The sequence below is a fragment of the Mycetomoellerius zeteki genome, unplaced genomic scaffold, assembly GCF_001594055.1.
Source record: "Mycetomoellerius zeteki isolate Tzet28-1 unplaced genomic scaffold, Tzet1.0 scaffold135, whole genome shotgun sequence".
Taxonomy (NCBI): Eukaryota; Metazoa; Arthropoda; class Insecta; order Hymenoptera; family Formicidae; genus Mycetomoellerius; species Mycetomoellerius zeteki.
This window is the reverse complement of record NW_017256287.1, coordinates 3,185,298-3,206,581: the sequence shown is the minus strand read 5'-3', so window position 1 is coordinate 3,206,581 and position 21,284 is coordinate 3,185,298. Positions and strand designations below refer to the sequence as shown.

Below are 21,284 nucleotides of genomic sequence, written 5' to 3'. Positions count from 1 at the left end.
CAAAGGGCTGCTGGGCTCGTCCGTAGGTTCTTTCTTCACACTGAAATGAAAGAATCTATATGTATTTAGACGAAAGATATAGAACGGTATTAGTATGAAAGTGCTTCAATTTTGAACGAAATCCTTGGCTCAAAAAAGAATCAGCATTATTCGCTGTTCCGTTTGTCAGTACGGCCCTGGGATGCAATAAAAGATTGACCCAGTTTTGACTTCGATTCTCACGGCGAATCCGGCTTTAGGAAAAATTAATCAAGGCAAAAATGTGCGGTGGAGGATTGGAAAAATTGATAACGTTGAATATAGATCTATTTTATGCGTATATATTAACAAAGCAATTGATTACGATGGATATTAATATAAAATTATATCACTCTTGTCTCCGCATTTGGATTTTTTAAAATGATTGTCTGTATGAGAATATCTAAATTCGATATCATAAAATATTTATTAGAAAAAAATCAAAATTTATAATCCTTATTATAGAACTTAAAAATATTCAAGATATATAAAATATGAATCAGTACTTAATTTAATCATCTCTCTATTAAATAACAATGAAAAAGATATCTATTTCGTAATAAATTCATATTCAATAATTATATCACGGAGAGAACTTAATTTAACTAATTCAACAGAAAATTTTTTAAATTAATAATGAATTTAACAGAAACACTTGTTGAGAAGAAAACGAAAAATCTCATATAAATTATTATTCAATTTAATCGTTTTACATAATCCAAAGACGGCATTTTGTCTCGACAGCACCGCGATATCCTTCCTGTATCTTATATAGATTATTCGACACCATAAGCGATCTCATATACAAAAGAATAACGGATCCCATGTCTGTCACGTCATTCTCGTCGCCGCTATTCCTAGTATCGTCGATAATTATCGTCTTTATGGATAGATAGAACGAAGTGGGTCATCCGAAAATATCCGCGTCTAAAGGTGTTCGATCACACGCGCCGGATTTTATTCGTCCTGGCAGCGTAATTTCGCGTCCTCGATCGACCGAGCGCGTGTTTTATAGCCGCGACACACGAGGAAGCATCGAGATATAAAATTTGTAGGGAACATAGTACATCCAGTATATAACATTAATATAATTGCAAGGAAGAATCAATCGCAAGTTATATGCGATCTATCAAAGAAAGCATTCTGACATTACGACTGCTTCGAAGTTAGATATTACACTGTTAACTTCGTAATGTCAAATTATATCTAATTTGAATCATTTTTATAAGTCGTTATTGCTCCTGTTAATATGCCGTTAATTTAATTAAAACAATGAAATTAAACGCTCGTTTTTGTGTATCTTCTTCCTTTTCCTATCCTGTTTAGACATCAAAGTAAAAATGGTAATCCAATCTCTTAAATAATATTTTATTATTTTTAACTTCCTTGCATGTCAAAATGTAAATCAATCCATCTCCGTGATTAGTTTCAAAGTAAACAACGTCCACCTTAACGTACACTCTTAGTAAATAATAAGCTAAATTCAGTTAAACAATTTGACTAAAAAAACTATATTAAATTTAATTCAAATGAATTTAGCTTATTATTTACTAAGAGTGTACGTTAAGGTGGACGTTGTTTACTTTGAAATTAATCACGGAGATGGATTGATTTACATTTTGACATGCAAGGAAGTTAAAAATAATAAAATATTATTTAAGAGATTGGATTACCATTTTTACTTTGATGTCTAAACAGGATAGGAAAAGGAAGAAGATACACAAAAACGAGCGTTTTCTTCCTACGTAAATATTGTAAATTATACAAAGCGTTCCAAAATCGTACGAGTGTTTTTCTTGGGTATAGAAGTTTTTGTCGAATTCACTTTCTTTCGAGATAAAAATGTCGGCATATCAATAACTTTTAAATAATTTTATGTGAATTGCGCTTGAAAAATTCAGTAATGATATTATGAAATTATTACCAGATCTAAATTATTTTATTACTGAAATTATTATATTTGAACTAAATTAATAATAAACATACGAAACTGTCTTCGGTTAATTTAAAGCGGACTTCGATAGAATTTTAATTTGAAATTTTTATAGCCACGAAGATACATCATGTTAAAAATAGACAAGACGGAGTAAACTATTCACGTTCTTCCGATTTCCAAGCTAACAAAATAAGGTGTATATGTGATACTTACAGTGATTACAGAATCCGCCCAATTCCGCGCTACCATGCGCGCTGAATTAATTAGTATTGATTATTCTGTATCATTGAGCTTGCATGTATAATATACAAGGTGTAACTGAAATAACGCCCACTAATCATACACAGAGAGAAAAATGTTTGATATTTGTAACTATAATTATATATTACTATAATTATGATTATTACTACTATAATAATAATAACAGTAACTATATATATAGTTCCAGTAACAAATGTTATAATTGGCAACCTAAAATGACTATAATTATAGTTGTTATAACCATAAAATAGTTGAAATTACTATAAAAATGGTTCGAGTGACTATAATTTTATAGTTATAGTCACTTGAACCATTTTTATGGTAATTTCAACTATTTTATGGTATTTACAATACAATTATAACATTTGTTGCTGGAACTATATATATAGTTACTGTTATTATTATTATAGTAGTAATAATCATAATTATAGTAATATATAATTATAGTTACAAATACCAAACATTTTTCTCTCTGTGTACAGTGCTATTCCTGATAAAAAACTGATTGTAAGTCGAAAAGTCCTCTACCATTTTGCAATTTTCGCAATAGTTAACGAGATATTAATTTCTAAATATTGCCAAATAAACGGATAAAATCGATGTATAAGACAATTTTGAGATATCTTTCCGTGTTCTTTGTGAAATATTTTGAAGATTTCTTAAAGTTGTCTTATACGTCGATTTTGGACATTTTGCTTATTGGGTAACTAAAAAAAATATTGTAAATATTGTAAAATGGTAGAGAACTTTTCGTCTCAGTTTTTTATTAGGAACAGCGCTATGATTAGTGAGCGTTATTTCAGTTACATCCTGTATAGATATATAATTGGTCGCTATATTTATTTATCAAGTAGACACGAGATAAAAAGAATTGTTAGGATCACAGAGTGACTTGGCAGCTATATATCTATTTATTAACGTAGTAATTAATTCGAGTAAAAAATTTCCGATTTTATCGAGATTATTCGATTTTATCGAGACGATTCGCAGTTTCTTTTCGATTGAGAAATTATCGTGGACTGAAAACGAGAGCAGAAACTGCTGTAATCTTCGACTGCACTTTCTCGCGTTATTACAAATGAAACGCAAGAATGATTTTCACGTGGTCGCTAAGTTCGGAGCTCGACGAAGGTCGCAGTACTGCTTCGATTACGGAATTTATCGTAAGACTTAGTGATCCAATTCGCAGGACTCTGAATTGAATTTTCGTCAGTCTTGAAATTCGTTTTTCTCAGCCGCCGAGTTCCGGAGATCGGACCCGACGTCCGATCGTCTAAATCGTAAGAAATGGAGACGGGATACCTCGAGAGAGAGAGAGAGAGAGATCAGATATTCACGGCGGCGCGCCTCGATAGCTGCGTTGTGTGCTTCGGCCACCTGCATTTTTAAATCAACAGAATAGAGAAGGAGCGCGCGCGGAACTGGGAACGTCCGAGGGGGGGAGGGGAAATGGGGGAGGCGGTGCACTTAATGCGTGCATTATTAATCGTCGCTCGCGCATATACCCCGCACGATCCTGCAAATATCGTATATTTTCGTCGTCCAACCGTGATATCGCGCGCGTCACACACGGAACGACCGCCGAAGGCCGGTGTACACGGCACATCGTCGCTACGAGAACCAAATAATCCAAGCTCAACATGGATTTAAGCTCAACATAAAAAAATTAGAACTGTCAAGTCTAACGTTTTTCGGTTAAAATATTCATCAAACAAATAAAAGTTGAGATACATATTCGAAAACAAAACCCGCGAATAAGACCGAGCGAACGTAATTCTGTCCGCGATGAGAGATTTAAAAAAAATCGCGAGATATGCAAATCGAAGCGCACAGCTCGGCGACTTGGCGGAAAAGATATTTCGAGCAAGTTTTTATTCGGCGGGACATTACGTCGTCAGGTTCGCGATTGACGACGTACGTTCGACAAACGCATATTCGTGATCAGGGCTACGTTACCGTAATATAATCCGAAGACGTAAGGTTTGCGAAGTTGTTTAGCGATCGTCCGGATAAACGGAAAGGGAAGCAACATGGTTAAATTCGCCGAGAAACGGACGCGGACTGGAAGCGGCGTGTGCGCATGTGCGTATCGTATAAATTCGGTACGAGTTCAATTTTCAGTATTGTACGGAAATTGAATCTTACGCCGCGAGGGGACGTGATAAGATTCTCGTTTTCGCGTGCCGATCGTCGAAATCCGAACTCACCGAAATTATACGGAGATCATCTCTCTCTCTCTCTCTCTCTCTCCTTCATTCTCCGTTCCGATATGCATGTGTACATGTATACATATGTATGTACTTGAGATTTTCTCACCTGATAAAAGTGGAGTCCGCGGCGGGACTGGAAGGTCTCGGCGAGGAGCTCGCGGTGGACGCCGTGTTGGTCTCCTCCACGTCCATCATCGTTCATACCGATGACGGCTACCACCACCAACACCAGCACCACCACCGCTATGCGATATGCGATATACCGCGGGGAGGGTGGGAGAAAGGGTTGATAACGAACGACGAGTACAGCAGCGCGACCGCGACGATCACGACGATGGCGACGAGCCGCGAGGAGGTCGGCCGACGACGATGCGAGGGGCCGTGCAGTTACCTCGAGCAATCGGTTCCCCGCGCGGGAAAGGGGATGGGGATGGGGGAGGGGGCAGAAACCACAGTATCGAGGGAGCTCAAGTCGTGCGACGGGGGATGATCGGGGCTGGTTTCACGCCCGTCGTCCGCAAGCGCGGGCTTACGGGTAACAACTGACGAACGGCGCCGCCACCCCTACCGCCCCCTCGCGACGCCACCGCGGGGCGCTGCGATGCCTGGTGAACCTGCGCCGCCGAGCACCTGCCGCGGTCGCGCAGGCGTCGCGACGCCCGAGAGATCTAGCTGAGGAACGCGAATCTCCCGACCAAGATCTTCGGAAAGCGTAACTACCCTAGTTTATTCCGATAAGCTTTAGCATTTAAATTGAAACTCGGTTTTTAATGTTTAACGCTAAAAACGTATCGATGTTTTTAAGGGAAGTGTATTTTATAAGAGATACGTAAAAATAAAAGATTCTATTTCATTGTTAAATTCATAATGTTAAATTATATAATTGAGTTATTTTTAATCATATCTATAAGTCGTCACTGCTCCAATTCAATATGTCATTAATTTGACTAAAACAATGGAGCTAAACAATTTAACTCAAGAAAATGTATGAAATTAGGCTCAAATTTAATTTATTACTAAATGCATACGTTAACATGAATGATGTTTCTTTTGAAACTAATCACAGAAACGAACTGATTTACATTTTCGTACAGATGGAAGTTAAAAATAACAATATGTTATTTAACTGAAAGGATTGGGTTATCATTACTTCTTTGATATCTAATAGTGTGTGTTGAATAAATAAAATAATAATTATACACTGAGAGAAAAGTTTTTGGTATTTGTGACTATAATTACATGTTTAATAGTATAGTTATTATAGTTATTACTGTTATAATATTAGTAATATTATAACATTATTATATATGTATAGTTCTATCAACATATATATAGTTGATACAAAAATGATTATAAATTGTTATTTTTATCACAAAAATATTTGTAATTTTTTCTTCATTTCAACTACATATATTTGTTGATAGAATCATACATATAGTTATTTTTATAACAGTAACAACGATAATTATGATAATATCTAATTATTGTTACAAATACCAGAAACTTTTCTCTTAATATATGATATTAAATGTATACGTATAAATATTTTATACTATACGTATAGTATTTATATGCATATTCCATGTAATACCATTCGAGACAAAATTTCATGGATACATGCGTTACATTCGAACGCTTGAATGTCCCAAAACTAATAGCTCTTTCTTTTTTTAATACAAATTTAATATTTGTAATTGTGTACATCAATGTTTAGATAATTATAATTATTATGTTAACTCTTGATATTTTTTTTCATAACGTCTTACCCGCATTATAATTAAAGTTTGTCTTCATTTTCTTATTTTCCTATCTTCCCCGAATGATGATATCTGGCAAAAGTTTCTCCAACTAATAATGGAAATATCAAAGTGGCATCAGCGCACACCTAAGACAGAAATAGCGATGCCATTTGACAATTTGATCGACTGTCGCTCATTCAAATTTAAATATGGTAATTTAAATTTATCAACGGAAGTAATGCGATTACTTTGACAGGATCAGCGTCTTTCCGAATTTTTCCCCAAGAAATCGCTTCCTCGGGTCGAGCACCGCTGTCGCTGCCGTCAAATTCCGAAGAGGTATTGATGAAAACGGCATAATCCGCGCCATTTCTCTGAAATGAAATACCGTTATCATCGTAGCTGTGAATACACCAAAATAACATGTCAAATAGAGTCAACGTTTTACCATAAGATTAGCATTGCAGATGTGATGCTTCACCACACCGCCTCCAATAATTATCATGCCGCTGTTCACTGCTTTCATAGCTATTCTGTTTAATCTCTTGACATCTGTGGAAGATGAAAGATTCATGTGCGTTATGCAGACAAATAAATGTTACAGTGGACATTAAAGCCTAATCTGTAATATACTTTCAGCTTCCTGTTTTTTACTTTTTACTTCTTTTTGCCTTTTATCCCGTTTCTTTGTTTTCTTTTGCCCGAGATAAAAGTTGACAAACTTTAGAAGAGACAAGAAATACATGATAAGAAACATGATTACCGACAAAATAGTCGTAAAGAGGGAAAAAGGAAGAAATAGGAAGCAAAGAGCATGTTGTAAATTAGGCTTAAAACCAACCTGCGACAATGTCAAGTATGAATCCTGGATTTTTGTATGAATGAAAGAATATCATATCGCCGAGACTACCGTCAGTCAATGCCGGGCAAAATACTGGAATCTTATTTTTTGCAGCCCAATAATAGATTGAATCTTCATGATCGATTTCCTCACCGAGTCTTGCTATCATTTTAGATGGTGTCCATGAAGTACCCTAAAAAGCAATTCAATTGTAAAAATAAAAACACGCGCTAAACAATCTAATTGAACAGTACAATAACTCTCAATACTTTCGTCTTTTGTTCAGACAGCATTGCGTCTAACTTTGGCATTAGCCAATCTTCGAATAAGCAATAATTATCATTTGGTACTAATAAATTTCCAGTTCTGTTAAGTCCGTTTTCTCTAAGTTTTCTATCGTCCAGGTAAAAGCTGCCAACATATGTAGGTGCCAAACACTTTATGAAATCTTCTTCTACTCCACCAGCTGTGGTTACAAGACAATCTACCTACAAAATATCTGTCTAAAGTCACAAGATACAATAAGATACCCATTAAATAAAATTGTTAAATATATGGATCTACCAATCTATGTTGTACAAGAAATCTTATAATATCCCTGATGCCACTGGATACCATATTTGACGTATAACCCAAAAATATTGTACAGTGATTTTTTCGTTTTATAAATTCATCTTCTTCTGTTTCATCTAGCTGATCTTCCATAAGAAGTATGCTCCTTTGATGCAGCATACGATTTACTTCTTCAATCGCTAGTCCAAAATTTGTAGCTTGAAAACCGCAACTTGACATGGTTGTAAACAATTCATGATAATTGATACCTTTATTAAAATCATAACCTAAACACCCAATTTGTTATTATTTATATACCAATAGTGACAATAATGACAATTATTAATGAAAAATAAAAAATAGATACCTTTTACCAGAGTACTTGTATAAGGTGATAAAGAGCTGCTGGAAATCAGGACAGCACTCTTTGCCAATGCTTGTTCTTGTAAATCTTGTTTTCTGTCTGTATCACCCATAATAATATTTCTGACTATCTTAAAGAGATCCAATACAAATAATAAATTAATAACATAAGAAATTAATGTGAGTTAAATTGTTAATACCTAAGTAACTATTGATAAAATATATATCCATGCGACAAATATATCAATCTGTCAAATTATGATATAACCGGTAAATTGCCGATTCTCTCTCTTTATAAGAAATTAATACAAAATACAGAAAATTTTTTAATCGAATAGTAGGTTTCGAAAAAAAATAATTCTGAATGTATACACACCGACACGCGTAAATTCAATTATACTAATTTATATTTATATACAATTTAATTCTAACCTATAAAAGTAACCTGCAAAGTCCCTACGGTTACTGTAAGCAGCCATATTACTTTTTTCAATGTTTACAAATCATAGACGTAATAAGTGTAGGTAGCGCATTCTTCGTGGACGGGATCGTCCACGATCCCGTCGGTAATGTCCACGATTTTTTTATTGTTCTTCGCTAGTCCACGATTTTCGGTCCATTAGATAGATAAAGACGAACAATCAATCTGTCGGCGCTTGTTGAACAAACGATTATCCGTCTTTGTCTATCTAACAGACCGAAAATCGTGGATATAGCGAAGAATACAATCAAAAGATCGTGGACATTATCGATGGGATCGTGAACATTGGCTACGTAGTAGTTCAATGTCCACGTTTTGTGGACATAGAGGCGCTTCAAAATAAGGTTGCAGTAGAGATCCTCAAGTAAAGGTGCATTCACATACAAGCATCAAGCGTCAAGTAGCGAAAGCAGCAACCAATCAGCTGGGCGATACGGGCAGTGGAATAAAAAATATTTTTTATGCCACTTATAATGCGGGGTCTACAATAGAAGTAAGATCTCAAGCAAATCAACCAATCACAATCAAAATTACGATCTCGCGTTTCAAAACGCTCGACTGTGATTGGCTGATTTGCTTACGGCCTTATGATTACAACTAATTACGACTTAAGACCCTACGACCGCTACTACTTCTATTGTAGACTCCGCATCACACGTAAAAAAATTTTAGCCAATAGCTGCGTTCAGCAGAACGTTCGTTTTGCAACTGTTGGAAGTTTCCTTCGTGCTGATTGGATCATACTTTTAGATCTAGAAGAATACGTCAATAACAGCGAACGCTCACTCAACTGTTGAGTCCGCTGAATGCAGCCATTGGCTGCGTTCAGCAGAACGTTCGTTTTGCAACTGTTGGAAGTTTCCTTCGTGCTGATTGGATCATACTTTTAGATCTAGAAGAATGGTCTTATCTCAGCAGACAATCATAAAACGGTTGCAAACCTGTTGAGTCTGCTGAACGCAGCCAATGGCTGCATTCAGCGGACTCAACAGTTGAGTCCGCTGAATGAGCCCATTGATTCGTGGAAAACCAATCCTTTCCTTCCAAACGCAAGCACCATCAAATTGCGCTTATATAAGTCAGGTGAAAATCAATAAATTCGGTTACTGTATGGTATTAACAAAAAAGTACAGAATAACTACATAGATTGAGACAAGATTTTAGAAATTCTTAATTTTTCCTAGATATTTGTAATAGGATGTAGAGTGAGTGAGGTTTGTTTGTCTTAGAAATTCTTAGTTTTTCGTAGATATTCGTAGTAAGACGTACAATGTCGTAATTAATTTCACTTTTTGAATCTTCAAATTTTAGAGCCAAAGTATCAATCAAGTTGGCATTAAAATTTTTTTTAATTCAAAAATAGAATTATCCACTTTGGCCTGTAAATGGCTTATATAATACATGTACATAATACATTTTGAACCTGTATTTGCAATATTAGGAATATGTATTAAATACATAATTTACGTATTTAATACGAAAAAATATATATTGTCATATGTATTTGGTATGTAATGTAAATTACGTATCTACGGAAATTCATTGGTATTAAATATGTATCTGATGATTTATATGTATTGCTACGAATATCTATAACATTGCAAATTTTATGTATCTGATATGTAAGTAAATTATTATGTATCTATAGGCGAACATTTATCAGTATTAAACATGTATCTGATATATGATTCATAAATATTACTATGAATCTGTTATATAGCAACATTTCAAATTTCATGTATCTGCTACGTATTTGAAATCTAAAATGCTGTGCGGGGATATATACTTATCTTCTTAACGTTTAATTTTGTTTTTAATATTTTATTTTGATATTATTTTGGTCTGATATAAAAAGCCTACATGCATTATAGTAATTCATATTTTTTTATTTACTTGCTGCACTGTAGAGTAAACATAAAAATGTTGTTTTAAGTTTTTGCTTTATCATTGTTTCTATAAAATATATCGAGATGATACTTGTCATATCTCGGATCTCTTAAGATAATGTATCTCCAGTGTAGAATTTCTCCGAGTAAAGCTATAAAACTAAGAAGATAACCAATACCGAGAGCAATAAGGGCGCCATATAATTTTTGTAGATTTACTAATGCTGTTTCGGATTGAGATTTTTGCCGTGATTCATTGATCTTCGACCATTCCATTACGTCGCTCAGCCACTTGTACACCAAACCAATTTCCGTCATTCGTCTCACCTAAAACGCGATTTATATAAGAGAATCTAAATAAATCTGATTTCCTAAAAGTTGTACAGTATCAAGAAGATAAAAGAATTATGAAAATAAAATTTTTCTTTCATTCTTTTAATAATTGTGTGCGAATCATTAATAGATATATATTAATTTTACTTTAATGAGTTAATCTATCCCTCAAATATATTATACAGTATTTCCCAAAATGTAAGGAACGTTCTATAAATATAATTTATTTGATATTTAACTTAATTCAAGTAATAAAAAATTAATTTCATTTCGTCAGATTTTATGCCAGAAACCAGAAAGTTTATATACATGCATTCTAATAAATAAAATTATTTTTATATGAGATATGAAGATACTTTTTCTTCTCGTGTTTCACGCTATGTCCGTAATGATTAAATTACGCTAATCATCTTACAATCAGCTATATAATTAGCCAAAGTATAACAAGCTAACGTTATTTTGATATTAAAATCATAACAACAAATGACAATAAATGATATCAGCTTGCTACTCTGGGGTCCTTTATGAATCATGGATAATCCTAAGCAGAACAACAAGTTACGATAACGTCAAAGTGACATTAAAATGAATCGGAAATGATTGAAAAATGACTTTTAATGATCATTTTAGAGTTATTTTGACATCATAATGACTTGCTGTTTGGGATGCGTCACACAAAGTACCAATAAATCCACGTGGGGTTTAAGCGGAGAATTCTTTTCCAACCCTAACGCGATTGGCATATAGACGACGCATTCCTCCATAATATGTAGATTGTACTTGACTGATGATTCAGTGCTTTTTTTAATCGTATTCTGTCGGCCATTTTGCTTTTCAAATATCCGTCTTCCGCGAGCGTGTTGTAATAAATATGAGTTTTCGTAGTAACAGAATGTCCCATTGGCTACTCGATCGATTGCATCCTCCTCGTTTTCCGTCAACTCGAACTTATTACCAATCTCCTGACTGTGTGGATCCGAAGAGGCGAGGAAGAACTCTTTGCTCTCCTCATTCCATCCTCCTACCGCTAGCGATGATTTAGTCAGCTGTGCTAATGTGTCAATAGTTACTCTGCGGTAATAAATGAATAAAATAACGTTAATTGAGAGAAAGAACAGAAATATATTTCTATTCTCAAAAATATTTTTTGTAGAAATATATTTCCCATACAGCGCACTTTAGCCCAGAGAGGAGATCTCAGGACGTTAAGACGTTCACGGGATGTTCTTCAGAACGTCCCTTAAAGATCTATGTTACGAGATCTATGATTGATATCCATTTAGATGCGGATAATGCAATACATGCTCTATGTCTTTGATATCATCGTATACTGTACTTAGCAACAGGATGTGATAAGGTCGCTGTCATGCTGGCACGATAAGTGACGGCTGCTAGGATACTGTAGATCCACCACCAGCCGATGAAGATTCTCACAGTCCAGGCATTCGGCAAACGCGGCAAAGAGACTTGAAGCAACATGCTGTATGTGTACAACATGCTGTTCTGGAACTCAGTGAACAAATACAAACCCTTCATGCTATCGTACTCGTTCGCTTTGTCGTGTTTCAGAAACGCACGCGAGCCTATGTATTTCTGGTAAAGCAACGCAAACACATGGAAAGCTCCGCCGCCCATTAATAGGGTGCAAAGGACTACTATCCACGTGTTTAGTCTGAAAATGCAGAAAGATATAGTTTTAAATGTTACGAAACTCCAGACAGCACAGAATATTTATTATTTTCTTAAAATCATAAAGCTTAAGTAGACCATATAGGTAGACGGAAGGGAATCGGTTACTTTTTTCTTATTCAGCAAAAATGTAAATAAACAATTCATTATAGAATTATTTATTTTTATTAATTGTAATAATTACAGTCTCCGAAGTGCTAAGCCTTTTAAAATAATTTTCAACGAATAATTCATAAATTATTCATACGATAAGTATATATTTGTTACATTAATAATGTATACCTGAAAGGTAGTATCAGTAATTTCCATGAATTATCGGTTAATGCTTCTGGTGTTAAGAATGTAAGGCATTCTGTGTTGTACGGCGTCGATAGATCAAAATAATTCAAGTAATACAACGTGTAATACAAATCTCCGAGAAAGAAATCGGCATTTTCGGCAATTGCTTCACCAAGAAGGCCTGTATAACTATTGTTATCTCCCGCTTTACCCCATCTTTCATTGGCGATATTAGAAGGCATATAATAATCTGCTTTGAAATTCATTGCCTTTGCTATAACTCGGATTAACTGAAACAACAAATCTTCCATTAATCAAGATCTCAAAAATTTTCTACTAAATTAATATAAAAGTAGGGGATATAAAAAAGGAGAACAGTTTATATATTTATTCCTATACAATTAAAAAATTAGGAGGCACGTTATTTTTAAATATTTTTAGAAATTTAAACAATTGGCTCTTCAGATCAGTTTGCGATAACGTTTATAAGAAATTAATATTTTATAAAGTACTTGATTAATTTAGGTTGCGTTATAATATAAGTAATTTTTAATTTATTTTATAAACCTCATTTTACGAATACCATGCTTTAATTTTTTTATAGTTATTGTTTTTAATTTTAACTTTTATATTTTTATGTATTATTTTATTATTCTTTTACTACACACTTTAATACATACTTCGAATTCAATACCCAGTGCTTTAGGACTTGCAGCATTTGTACTTTGCCGATAGTAATCTCGCGATGCTTCCGTTACAGCCGGTATATGCTCGAAAACCGCAATTCTACACAATTTTCATTAGAACATTAAACATTGCAACAGTTAATAAAATATATTAATGACGTTTTTCATTCTATGATAAAATTTGGGAACTTAAAGATATAAAATTCTGTTAGAGCGATTTTTCTATCTTGGATATAAGTTGAAAAAGCTAATTTATGCTAATTATATTTATATAATTAAGCTAATTTATACGTATGCATAGTGTGTCCCAATTAAGTACACTAAAGATTTTAAATGATTCCTCACATAAATTCGAGATGAAAACTTTTAACCGAAACGGCTTGGTTTCAAAGATACATGATGGATGTATCTTTCAAATTAAGCCGTTTCGGACATATGGTCATATTAAGAATTTGTGTGAGGAATTATCTTTTAAAATATTTAGTGTACTTAATTAATACACGCCCTATATATACATATGTATTATGTATATATACAATGGGACATTTAAAATATCACAAGCTACGTAACTATTATATATAAATATCATTTTTAATGAGACAATAATAAATATCAGCTATGTGTTTTTCTTTACACAAATTGATTCATCTCATTATCCTATATATAAAGAAAATATTAAGGTAGAATAAAAGCAGGGAATATGGAATATGCTACTAAAATGAAAAAGGAATTTTTTAAATTGAAAATAAAAGAAAAGCCCCAGGTAGTACATGTCTATCGCGCGAGAAATAAGGATTTTTTTAAAATAAAGCATTGCAATCTAGCGGCAATCATTGGAAGTTGGTGCAATTGCTGGCAAATGTATTATAACAAGTAATGAACTCGATGCGACAAGGCGTATTGTTAGCATAGGCATTTATTCTTTTTTGTTGTGTATGGAGATTTGAGATTTTTATTTAAAGTGTTCTCGAAAACTTAAGGTAAGTTTTTAATGCTTATATTTCATAGACGGTTTTAACACCTTTACGGTCCGGTTGTTTTAAACCAAAACTATTTCAGCCAACATCATTGAGATATAAATAAACACGAATTAATTCGTGAGCGGTCCGTAATGTTCTTACATCAAAACACAAATAACTCGTATTCAGCTCGTAAAGTGTTAATAATGTTGCATAAAGAATATTATTTTGATTAATTGAAATTTCTAATTTGTTTATTGCTACGGGAAGATTTATCATATAAAGATATGCAGGTAATATGGAATACGTCAAAAATAGAAAATTGGTTCTTGTTGTAAAAAAAAAACAATACTGTTTATCTTAGAATAATGTTATTCGTTATGGTTATTTGTTAATATTTATTTTACATAATAATTTAATAATTCTAAATTTAATTTTATTCTTTATTGTTGATGTCCAATGATGATATTTTATTTTTTACATGCTGTTGTATAATAAAAAATATGAGCTATTTTTGACTCTTATTTTGTGATTAATTTACATAAATATAAATAAATTTTCACATCATTTATTATGTTATTCATTACTATTTTTCATTTGACTTGTATTCCATATTACATCTCATTTTTAAATCCTCTCATTTTCATACTTTTTACGTTTTTTTGTTAATACTGACGTTGGACTTAAATTTTGGCAATTTTTATTTATTAAATATTTTAGTTAACATATTCCTTAAGAGTTTTACATAAATTTAACGTTTTTATGTGCATTATATCGAAGTTAATTTAAAAATCGATATTTCCTGCTTTTACCCTATGTTTATTAAAAATTTTATAGTTTACGAGATATTTTATATTTTACGTCAAAATGTGTTATAATATAGAATCTTTTTCGCTCTCTTTCATAAACTATTAATTTTTCAACATTTCTACCTTAATTTGTATGCAGAATAATAATTGAGGTAACAATATTATAAAAAAATCATATCATTTTCCATGTAAAAACGTGGAGACGATTTCCATGCGACCTTGAAAAATGATTTTTAAAGCAATTGATATTATCATGATTTGTTCTCTTTAAAATTATAATACTTTTGTCTGAACATATTTTTGATTCGATGTATATATACTTTCAAAGATAATAGAAAGACAAATTAATATAACCGTGAAATGCCCCATCCTATATATATAATATATATATCACACATATATATACACACGCACGCACGCACATGTATTATTATATTACAATTAAAGTGTTAGTAAATATATATATTCATTCCTCCTTTAACCTGACTTCCACAATCTTCTCTCTCATCGCTCTGCTAAATTCCATGCAGCCTTTTTTCCTATATTTCTGTTAAATATGCTCCCACCTTTCGTTAAAGACTCTCCTTCTTAAACATCTTTTCGTTCTTCCACCGCGGATTTCATTGCATCTCTCACGACTTTACATTGAAAATGTAAATGCAATGTAATACAAATATTCTTGTTATGGTTAATAATTCTTGAATATGTTTATTTTTTGTTTATTTTGTATATTCTTATGAGCTCATGTTTCTTTTATATCTAATGTAATATCTTGTTTTAATCGTCTTATTGGCTGACTTGTAATAGCAGTTCTGCTGAGATCTTGCCATTTGTTATGTGTAAATTTTGCATTGCAATAAAGTATGAATATATATATGAATATGAATCTACTACGCTGTAGTATATTCATAATCTGCTGTAATCAATGGCTGCGTTCAGCAGAGAAAACTAATCAGCGCTTAATGATTCTTTAATACGATTGGTTCCTACACTTAGATTTTGCAAAGAATTAAAGGCAAGAACCAATTATATTAAATAATCACTAAGCGCTAACTGATTAATTTTCTCTGCTGAATGCAGCCAATGTATACATTTATGTAAATAATATATATATATTTTTAACTAGTAAGTGTATACATTTACTAATAAACTTAACATTTTGACTGTGACATATGCATGCAGGCACATTCAGAATTTAGATTCAATTGTAGAAGACAAAAGTTTAGAGTTGAAAGAAAACAATAAAAATACGTATCGAGAAACATGTGACCTTTTACGATTTCATTTTTGACATTTTTCTTTTATAATCCGGTCTCACTCTAAACCTGTATAAATTCTATCTATAGTATAACGTTTTCATTTGAGACAATTATCAAATATGGTTATTGTTAATAACCTAAACTATAGCACTAATTATTTTGCCATTATATCGTCGTAACTACCAAACATTTTTCTGTCAATGCACCTTAAATTTTACATAACATTAACATTTGATCTTTTCTTACTTTGGACTTCGGTTACACTTCAATCAAAAATTATTTGCTTAACCGACATTGAATCAGTTTCGACGTTGATTGATTCATTATTTCGTATAGCTAGGACAGCTGCTTTATTTTTTAATGAATTTTTAATTTAGCATGTAATGTAGGCTTTATTTGATCTGTTTCTATTTATTATTTTACACTTTGATTTATTTTATGTTATGTATTTTAATTTTATCTTAATCTTGTTTTCTGCCATTTAAATATGCTAATTTTATATATATGTATGAAGAAGACCCAAAATTGTGATCAAAATGTTTACGTGCCATGTATGCAATTCACTGCAAGTAATAAATTAAATATATTATTATTATTATGCACCGACATCCGTGTCCATTTTTATTGACTAATATTTTCCTTCATTTTATTTTGTTTTATTCTTGGGGTTTTTGCTATTCTATTTTTTCTTCATAAAAATATAAAAAAAGATATTTTGATTGAAATAAATTATAATTTATATCGTTTTCTTAATTTGTAACTTTTTTTAAATGCGAAAGCGTAATCCGTAAAACCTTACGAATGAAAATCAAGAATTATGAGATTCATTCTTACGTGTTCGAATTAACGAACATGTGACGTACTAACCGCAAACTGTTTCCATGAAGATTCGTTGTTTTCGGCACATAATGATTGTTGCCGTAACGCAGTTTGCCGTCTTGCCACGTATCAATGTACTTCATCGCCGTGAAATCTCTTGAACGCGACGGATAATAGACGGTATTGAGATCGATTCGTTCCACAGGAATCCGTTCACCCGAACGGTACTTGTACGTACTGTATTGCCGTATGAATACCACGTTGACAATTCGATTCCAAATGTAATGCAATTCGGGCCTGAACAGTCGATTATCGTGCAAAAGTAAGAAGTAGCCACGCATATTGAGTAGACGTTCTCTATAAAAGATATAAATTTAAAAACTGATTCCGAGTATGGAAGAAATGGTAATATACATATATGATATGGATATGAAGATGGGGGAGCCAGCCTTGATGTGTGACCTTGATCTTGACGTATGTTGTCGAGGTCATGATCCTGAGTGACCTCCAACAGGTTTTAGCCGTTGCTCGTTATTCGTCAAAAAGTTATTAAGAAGAAAACTTTAAAAAAATAACGTCTCTTTTTTACTATCTACTGTATCTACTATATAGAACAAAAATTCTCTGCTCTCAAATAGATTTCCTGCTTTAAAAATAAAAATTTTCTTTGAAAACGTTATTTTCTCATATAATTTTAGTAAAAATATAAATTAGGGAATCCCCCCGTGACTTTAACCTTAACATATGTTGTCAGTGTCATAACCCTGGCTCCCCCAACTCCATATTTACCTCCAAATTATAGAACGAATGTGGAAAAAGCAAATTTAATAACTTGGAAAATATTCTACAATTCTAAAATAATAATTTGATGAATCAAAAAGTCAACTGAATCTTTGTCTTCAATTTATAATGTTGCTTATTAATTTTTAATTTGTATATTTTTTAAATAACGTACATTGAATTATTGGTTGTAATTAAACTCTTTCCGATATAAAAATATTGAATTAACACAACTTCTTAGACAACTGTAGAATTTATAATCGATTGTAAATCTGTATCATTTTGCAATGCTTGATCGTTTACCCTTCGACATATTGCAGGAATCGTGATGTTAGTAATCCATTGTTAATTAGTATAATATACGCATCGCAACCTGTTGCTTTAACATATTGGAGTGTATTTACTATTTTTTTTCTCGGCCGTGAAAAATCGTCGTTATCACGTATACCGATCTGAAAAATAAACATGCGATAAATATTTCTGTGTGATAAAATACTTATTATCATTTCCAATTTAATTAGACAAATAAAAACAAAAAGGATGTATAATTAAAAGTTGACGTATGCAGAATTAATTCAAAAGAGCTTTAAACATATAATTTCAATTAATAAATATTTAGCCATTTATAATTTAATTTTATTTATTATTATACTTTAACTTTATTAAAATTATACAATTTTCTGAGGACAAAAACTTCCATTCGGAATATTTTAATCGCGCGTGAACGTAATACATATACTTACATCATATCGCGATAAAAAAGAAGCTATTTTAATAGCATGCATATCGATTAGTCCACGATAAGTAGGATCAGTAATTAAAACTATACAGCTGCTGTGTGTGGCGATTTCCTCTACTATTCGTTCGATTACTAATTTTAGATCTTCCTTCGTTTTTCCTTCGCACCAACGATCGAAACTTCTGCAATATTACAGGAGCGGTTGATTTATTCGCAAATCTTAAGGATGTTTTATACATATTTTCAAAATGATGACAAAATTATGAAAAAATTACGGATCATTCTAAATCACGTTTAAAAATAATACTACAAATTTGGTGACGGTTTACTATCTGGATTTTAAGTTATTTTAATAAATAGTAATATTTTTTTAATCTGTGTTCTAATAATCTATGTACACTTTAATTCTGGAAAAGAATTTTCGAATCTGTGAAAGAGAAAAAAGTATTTGTTATACAAAAATTATATGATTTAGTCGGTAATACAGACTGCTTTAGAATCCCTTTAAGTACATGCAACATGAATCGAGATGACTATAATTAAATAGTAGGTAATAGAAAAAGAAACAATATTCAAATTTAACTCCTATTTATCTTGATTATCTAACACAATGAGAGAGAGAGAGAGAGAGAGAGAGAGAGAGAGAGAGAAAGAATTAATGCGACACAAAAATATGCGAGTGTTTCGGATGCCTACAAAGATAGAAGTGAAAATAAAAACAATGTAACAATTAAACTAACTACTCATTCTATGTGTAATCATTAAGATCTATCCAGCATATGAACTGAGTGTACTTAAAGAAAATGATTACGTTGCAATCGGTGAGCGACTGTATACTAATAATGGGATCGATACTCCGCTTTTTAAATAAAATTAATAGTTCTTGTACCAAATAAATATATGTTTACATTTAGTAAATGTTCAACTGGCACTATTCAAATAAATATTTATTAAGATTTAGTATATGTTTCTCTTAATGTAATGATACGCAGGACGTTTATAATTTTGAAATAAAAGCACATCTCTTATGGTTTCTCTAATATTCTTCTTTTTAACTTTTTATTCTGAAAAATTACGATCTTAATTGAAATCCACAGTTCTATATACCTTCCGACATTGATGCAGAATCGTGAAAAGATGACAACAGTCACCGTTATTATCGCGATACGCATATTTCGAGGAATATGTCCGCAAATATTGTCCGCGGGTTGTTGAAGATCTTTCGTTCGTATAAAACTATCGATCTCTTGGAGCCTTCGGCCCCTTTTACTCTTTTGCGACATCAATTCTTAATGATCTCGTTTGCAGGCAATTGTGTTTGCAACCCGAATCGTCGATGATTCTGCATAATTCCTGCAAAAGTCACGAGTGTTGGGTAGACACTGGTGCAGTTAGCGTTGAAGCAAACGAACTTGTTTTAAATAAGTTATTTCACCCATTACAGCATTGTTAAGAATTCAACTGCGAGTATACAATTACTGCATTCGAATGCATTTTCTATTGTACCTTCAAGATGTACGGATGTTTTCTTGATGGTTATGCGAAAATAATGGCATCGCCGTACGTAAATTCAACTTACGTACGTGTCCGTTAATTACCGAAGTATATAATATTCTCGTATAATTGTCACGTTAATATTTTAATTTTACAAAAGTTTTCACGCTACATTGGCAATGTCGGATTTATGTGATTTTGATCAAAGCGAATTTATGTATGTAAAGCTTTTTATTGTTGACGTATTTTATTATTTAAAGATCTTAAATATATTTAAATGAGCACTCGCCTAATTAACAGAGACACAATTCTGAAATAACATTACTAGCTCTTCTTTTTAAAACAGTAACTGTTGCACATAAATAATAAAGTTTTTTTTCCTATACATGACGCATTTGATTGTGTAACTATTGAATTTTACGATTTGTTAAGCAAGCTTTAACATTGCCATTATTTGTATTCTTTTTATACAAAAAAATTAGATAATTTTATTTTAAATATAATAGAAACGAGAATTCATATAATAATTCTGCTCTTAATATTCTTCCTATTAATTTTTGCAAACATGTACGTTCATATCGCTTCCTTTCTTCAACAGTGACAACTAAAAAAAATATGATTTTCGAGTTATTACCATGAATGAATTAAATAAACATTACCATATCAATCATTAAAAATCAACTTCACATAAAAGCGTCAAAATTATCACAGCTCGAAAAGGATTGTTTTCTTTTAAATCGTCAAAATATCGTTACAACTTAAAAAGAGTGTCACAAGCTTGCAATAACTCATAATATGCACATCGTTATACCAGGACATCTTATCATGGCAATTTTCTTTTTTTAATTTGACTAATTGTTTAAGTATTCTACAAATACTAAGATGCTTCACTAATTTTAACTTTGGACTTCATATTCTAATTATTATTTTGCGACACAACTTTAAATTATTGGCATGCGAGATCATTAAATTATTATATTATCTCAGTGATACACTGAAGAAGACCCAAAGCGAAGGTTGAAACGTTTGTACAGAATCTATATGATATAAAGAAATTTTATACGCGGACAAATGACAAAGAATTAATAGTTCTATTAATAAAATATTACATATAATCATCGATTAAATTAACGTAATTCCAAGTATAAATA

General features: G+C 32.2%; 2 protein-coding genes across 3 annotated transcripts; both read right to left on the bottom strand.

Moving 5' to 3' along the window:
• Positions 1-6,187: 6,187 nt before the first annotated feature.
• Positions 6,188-8,402, bottom strand: Dhps (Deoxyhypusine synthase). 2 transcript variants are annotated; one of them, XM_018462204.1, is made up of 8 exons: positions 8,353-8,402; positions 7,925-8,051; positions 7,570-7,844; positions 7,275-7,493; positions 7,006-7,198; positions 6,613-6,716; positions 6,413-6,538; positions 6,188-6,310 (listed from the first exon to the last, which is right to left on the bottom strand). In XM_018462204.1, the coding sequence occupies exons 2-8, from the start codon at positions 8,031-8,033 to the stop codon at positions 6,224-6,226; spliced, it is 1,113 nt and encodes a 370-aa protein (XP_018317706.1). In that variant the 5' UTR covers positions 8,034-8,051; positions 8,353-8,402; the 3' UTR covers positions 6,188-6,223. The 2 variants fall into 2 exon arrangements, with proteins under 2 accessions (XP_018317706.1, XP_018317705.1); XM_018462203.1 differs by having other exon boundaries at positions 6,224-6,310; positions 7,925-8,047; positions 8,353-8,363.
• A 1,845-nt stretch (positions 8,403-10,247) lies between these two features.
• Positions 10,248-19,862, bottom strand: Ir68a (Ionotropic receptor 68a). The gene is made up of 9 exons (XM_018462196.1): positions 19,747-19,862; positions 18,644-18,821; positions 18,204-18,352; positions 17,169-17,477; positions 13,269-13,374; positions 12,592-12,878; positions 11,957-12,292; positions 11,304-11,691; positions 10,248-10,614 (listed from the first exon to the last, which is right to left on the bottom strand). The coding sequence occupies exons 1-9, from the start codon at positions 19,809-19,811 to the stop codon at positions 10,330-10,332; spliced, it is 2,103 nt and encodes a 700-aa protein (XP_018317698.1). The 5' UTR covers positions 19,812-19,862; the 3' UTR covers positions 10,248-10,329.
• Between the last annotated feature and the right edge of the window lie 1,422 nt (positions 19,863-21,284).

Coding starts and splice junctions, on each gene's coding strand:
- Dhps (XM_018462204.1), bottom strand. CDS start 8,033: ATGGGTGATACAGACAGAAAACAAGATTTACAAGAACAAGCATTGGCA. Junction 7,845..7,924: donor TACAAGTACTCTGGTAAAAG/GTATCTATTTTT, acceptor TTGGGTGTTTAG/GTTATGATTTTAATAAAGGT. Junction 7,494..7,569: donor TTCTTGTACAACATAGATTG/GTAGATCCATAT, acceptor GATATTTTGTAG/GTAGATTGTCTTGTAACCAC.
- Ir68a (XM_018462196.1), bottom strand. CDS start 19,811: ATGCGTATCGCGATAATAACGGTGACTGTTGTCATCTTTTCACGATTC. Junction 18,822..19,746: donor TTCTGCATCAATGTCGGAAG/GTATATAGAACT, acceptor GTAATATTGCAG/AAGTTTCGATCGTTGGTGCG. Junction 11,692..11,956: donor TTATCACATCCTGTTGCTAA/GTACAGTATACG, acceptor TTATTACCGCAG/AGTAACTATTGACACATTAG.